General features: G+C 46.3%; 1 protein-coding gene across 10 annotated transcripts in view; it reads left to right on the top strand.

Moving 5' to 3' along the window:
- Positions 1–4030, top strand: part of wnk1b (WNK lysine deficient protein kinase 1b) — a 122635-nt gene extending 118605 nt beyond the window's left edge. For 8 of the 10 annotated variants that reach the window (XM_066668267.1, XM_066668266.1, XM_066668269.1 and 5 more), the window contains one exon: positions 207–4030. In XM_066668267.1, the coding sequence (XP_066524364.1) occupies positions 207–557 (351 nt within the window). In that variant the 3' untranslated portion in view covers positions 558–4030. The remainder of the gene's footprint in view (positions 1–206) is intronic. The other 2 variants (XM_066668273.1, XM_066668274.1) reach the window with 1 other exon arrangement.
- Positions 4031–5532: the final 1502 nt, after the last annotated feature.

Here is a 5532-nt window from a genome sequence, read left to right on the forward strand (position 1 = left end):
GCCATAACCTTCTGTTTGCATTCACAAGGTCTAGTGTGTGATAATAGAATATAAAATATCATTTACCCTGCCAGAAGCAGCAAACTATAGCAAGGTAGTTCAAGGAACTGTGTTAACCGCTCTTAAACATCAAGACAAGTGATGCTAACCTCAGCAGTCCCTGTGAGGAGTGAAACTACAGCTTGTATTTTCCCGTTTCTCCACAGATGATCCCTCCTGCCAACATGGGCCGCAAGTTCTCAGCTCCTGGTCAACTGTGTCCCAACATCGCTTCATCTCTGAGCGGCCACACGCCCATTCCGAACGCCCCTGCTACCTCTCTAGGGACTCGTAAAGGATCCCTGTGCCCTACGCCGCAGTACGGCTACCCCTCTGCACCTTACAGCAACCCGTGGGCCGGCGGCTCGACCGCACACACCCAGACGGCGGGCCTGCTGGCCAGCTCGCAGCCCCTGGGCCAATTCTCCGCTGCCCCCACTGCCCTGCATGCCTTCCACATTAGCACTTTGCAAAAGTCAGTCAGCAATCCAGGAGGCCCCAACCTGAGGACCACATAGGGCTGGGCCCAGCCAGTGCCTGGCCATGACTGGGGGAGAGTGAAAGACAGTGGGGCATGGACAGAGACACATGGAGGTGGCACAGGGTTTGGACTAGGGATTTCCGTGTGTGCAGAAGTCACGCTTTTGAACTGCGAAGCTGCTTCGTATCCCAGCTCGCTTTGTGGTGCGCTGTCATGCTTGCCATGCTCCTCCACCTGTCACAATGGAGTGTTTAGTCTGAGCCCTGGAGTTCCTCATTTATCCTAGAGTACATGTTTATATCAGGGGCATAAGGGGGAGTAGGTTTAAGCATGAATGATTTACCATCCCTTTGTTGTTTTTGCCGCCGAGTTATGTGCCTCCCTTCACAGGGACCAGACGCTGGCAGAAAACAGTTCCCCGTTAACGAAGAAGCGGCGATCCGTTCATCTCTGACCTGTTTACCTATTATCTATCTAGTATTCTCAAACGGTATTGACAGGGAGAGGGTGGAGGTAATGTGGAGGATTGATGAAACAGGGGGTGCCAGACTGGCTTTTCAAAGCCAGCGAAGCTTTAAATCTGTCCTCTATTATTAACGTAACAGCTTTTTCTAATCAGGAGTGCATTCGGGGCCTTGTACCGGGTTGATTTTTGAGTGGTCGAGCTGTACGTTTGAATGAGAGAAGTCGAGTTCTGTACGGACCTGTATTTACCCATCAGTTTTTGATGTTGAAACACTGTGATTATTATAAATGTTGTTGGACAACATTAGTTTAACGGTAGAAAAAGGGGTGGACATTGGAGGATTATCGCTATTAGCTTCAAGGTGAAGAAAGGCTAGCTATTACCTTATACAAAACTTTATTGGAGACACTTTAACCCTTTTTTTTTCCCTTTGTACTTTCTTTGTATTAGATAAATGTGAATGTAAAAATGGTTTCAATTAACATACTTGAATAACTGGTCCGTTTTTCCCTCACCCCCACCCCCCAGCTCCCATCCCAGTGCCCAGAAAGCGCACTGGACTTTCTAGTGCCTTGCATTCATTCAGTTTTGATTACTAATGTGTTTTTTTGGCTTTGTGGTTGGACGTCGAGGCAGCGGAGGTGTGTGGCGCCTGCTGGGATTGCTGGTATGTGAGCACGATTACGGTTTACTGTGGGGAAGAGATTTGGGTTTTGACATGTGGTTAAGGTGGAAGGGATCGGAAGACATAGCTCTATTATTTTCCTGTGTGTGGGGGGGAAAAGGTTGTGGATGTTTTTGAAGCTTGGACGCTCGTGATTGAGCTGCACGGACACGAACGGTCAGCGATGCAGCGGTTGATACTTGGCTGCAGTCCTGTTGCCTGCCTTAGATTTGGGTGCTGCAGTTGAGCTTAAAGTAGCTGTGGTCGCAGACGCAGTCTTTGTGGTTTGAGGTTGATTTGGCTTAGACAAAGATCCTGTTGGCGACATTATCATGACACAGTAGGTACACTTGGACTTTAGGACAGGAGGCAAGGAAACACGTGGGCAGCCGTCGAGCGCCACGCCTGAAGAAGAGAGGCTTGTGAAGTGTGTGTGGAGTTCGGCTGAAGGTTGTGTTTTCCTCTAGATGTGTTTGAGCAAACTGTTTCTGACACACCACAGTGCTCTTTGTTTCCCAGAGAGCGGAGATTCCCTCAGTCAACAGCAGGTGAGCTGCAGCAGCCTTGCGTTGGTGACGTCAGATTGCGGTGCCAGGATGAAGAGTGTTAAGGAAAACTGTAAGTGTATGAGAACGTATGTTGAGTGTTCTGGAAATACAAATCAAATATAAGGAAAAGGAAGGATTAACATTGTTGTGTTGAACTGTAACTAACCAGGAAAGTGACCATCCCTTCCAGCGGTGCGTCGACTGAGGGGTTCGCTCAGTTTGAGGTCAGTGTGCCAGTCGATGCGAGATTAACACAGGCCTGCTTCGTTGTAGAGCTAAGAAGACGTGAGTCAGGAGGTGTCTCACCAATACAAGACTGTCACAAATCCCAGAGAGGGTCTCCAGCTCTTCTACGAATCCCACCGTGCTTCTCTTTAATCATGCGACTCCGTATCTCGGTTTTCATTTTGCTGTACAGATAATGACCTTTTCGCTTCGTTTTTTCACGCAGATCAGTAGCTTCTCTGGTAGCAGACTCACAAAGCCACTCACGGTGTATAACACAATAGAGTTGATGAATCTCCACAGTTCTTCTGTCCTCTGTAAAGGCTAATAAACTCTGCGTAGGTTAATGTTAGTCGGAGTAGACCGACGTTAGGCTCCCCGTGTCCGTCTCGGTAGCAGTCGATGCCAGGCTAAAATCATACAATCGTGAAAGTAGTGGAGTTACGCTCATCATCTGAACTACTGACCGCTGATAAGGAGCTAGATCCCAAGCCTTTAGAGCTTAGTAAGCGAAACGTCTGGTACAAGAAGTGTTCACGTTAGCTCAGTTACTCAGAGTCCAGTCTGTGAGTGGCTGTTGTTGTATGTTCGGTATTTAATAACAGAGCAGTTGTTTTTAGATGCTTTCATTTTGTGATCAGTGCTTTACCTGTGAGTAGAGGACAGGCGTCAGTGCAGGGGTAGTTTCGGTGGCTCAAGCCGTGCACAGGTTTTCCGCTTTGGTTTTTCCAGGGGTTCAGTAGCTGCAGTGCTGAGTGCGTTGGGTTTGGTTAGAGACCATGTCCCTGCTTCACTCGTGGGGAGGAGGGTCACAAGGGTCAGGAATACGTACCGCTCCAACATCGCCTGTCAAGATGGAGACGCTTCTACTGTCGTTCAGTGTTTTTGTTCTTTTTTTATTTTCTTATTTTTATTATTCAGCATCATTTCTGTTTACTCCTTTCGCCTTCCGATTAAAAACAAACTGCTTCAAGTGCCGATATGTGGAGATGCCATTCAGTGCAGCACCTGACGTTCACAATCTGAACACGCTCGACTTTCTGAAAACAAAGACCTTGCATGTTTACGTTGGTCTGAAATAAGGATGCCACAGAGGACACACACTATTTCTCTCTCTCTCACACACGCAACACTCTCTAACTCTCTCTCACACACACAGTGTCACACAAACTATTTCAACCATATCGTTGTGTTTCTTTTCCCTCTGCTCTCCTGTGGAAAACAACACAACGGAAGAGTACGTTTACTTCCTGCTACTGACCTGTCGTTAAGTTATTTTGTTTTGTACTACTATCCAATTTTTTTTTATTATTTTATTCTATTGTTTTTGTGTTTTGTTTAGTTTTTTTGGGCTGTGTCCTGTCTCTAAGGTCATCTACCCACTTCAGTTCAGTGGTTTCCTCTGCATTTAACATTGTAATGTTTCAAAGAAAAGCAATTGTTGAATAAAATGAAAACCAAACCGAAAAAATAAAACCTGAAGGGGATCACTGGCGTTGACCTGTATGTTTTGCACTAAGTAGCGGGTCGTTCAAGCTTCGTATAAAACCGCGCTTTGCGCCCCAATAAAACAGATTTGTTACCATTATTTGTAAACTTAATAAACAGAAGTCGTTTAAATAAATAAATACTGTTTGGCTTTGTTAGTTGCAGAGTTTCAGGGGGGGTCCTGAGGAGGGGTCTGGAGGAGCCCACCCATGCTCCTAGTCTAGACTAACACGCCGGAGACAGCAGGACACCACAGGACAGAACACACACTCAGTTCATCACTCATCAGCACATAACGGTTCAGATCAGACTCAGGATCTAGATAAAAACAATGAGAGGAGGCTGACTGCGGTTTGGGTATTGGCAACACTGCCCTCTATCAGAGTGGATGAGCAGTACACATTCCTGACTGCTTAAAAATCTTTTAAATATATTTTAAAATACTTTACCTTTATAAATCAGTACTTTATTTAATTACACACAGATTTAAAAATGTATTCCACCCAAATAATACTTTATCTTGGAATTCAGATTCATCAGAGCTCAAACACACACTCAAATATAAATTATGGCCTGAAAAGGACTTGGTGGCAATTAAATGTTTGATATGAAAATACACACACACACAGTTCCTCTTTAAACTTCAGGATATTCCTTAGACGTAATGGTTAAAAGAGCACTACACCTAAACTTAACCTCAGTAACCGAAAGGACAACTTAAAGCTCTTAGTTTTGGCAATTAAACCATGTTGGAATAAAAATGTGTTTTAATATATTTTAAACCCTTAATAGGGGCGGCACGGTGGCACAGCAGGTAGGTGTCGCAGTCACACAGCTCCTGGAGGTTATGGGTTCGATTCCCGCTCCGGGCGACTGTCTGTGAGGAGTGTGGTGTGTTCTCCCTGTGTCTGCGTGGGTTTCCGCCGGGTGACTGTCTGTGAGGAGTGTGGTGTGTTCTCTCTGTGTCTGCGTGGGTTTCCTCCGGGTGCTCCAGTTTCCTCCCACAGTCCAAAAACACACGTTGGTAGGTGGATTGGTGACTCCAAAAGTGTCCGTAGGTCTGAGTGAGTGAATTTGTGTGTGTGTGTGTCTGTGTTGCCCTGTGAAGGACTGGCGCCCCCTCCAGGGTGTATTCCCGCCTTGCGCCCAATGATTCCAGGTAGGCTCTGGACTCACTGCGACCCTGAACTGGATAAGGGCTACAGACAATGAATGAATGAAACCCTTATTTGGGGGGAAAAAAAATCCTAAATTTCACGAAAGCTACATATTGTCCTGAGAAGTAAGTGTGTTCTAGAATTTTGTTCTGACATTTCACACACACTCTAGACCAGGGGTGTGCATTCTTATCCACAAAGGGCCAGTGCGATCATTTGTTTTACTGGGACCAACTAATTTGAGGAGCACAATCAGGTGTGTTCTGGCCTGAATCGACTCAAATCCAGCAGCCACCCCGGCCCTTTGTGAATAACACTGCCCAACCCTGCTCTACACCGACCGTCATCCATCTTTTCCATGTCCCTCTATCCACGTCACTAGGGGGCAGTGTTGCGAAAACACAGGGTCCTGGAACAGCCGTCTCCTGTTGTAGAGTTATACCTTTCTCCACTCACCTGGGGCT

This window comes from Hoplias malabaricus, chromosome 4, assembly GCF_029633855.1.
Source record: "Hoplias malabaricus isolate fHopMal1 chromosome 4, fHopMal1.hap1, whole genome shotgun sequence".
In the NCBI taxonomy this organism is placed as follows: Eukaryota; Metazoa; Chordata; class Actinopteri; order Characiformes; family Erythrinidae; genus Hoplias; species Hoplias malabaricus.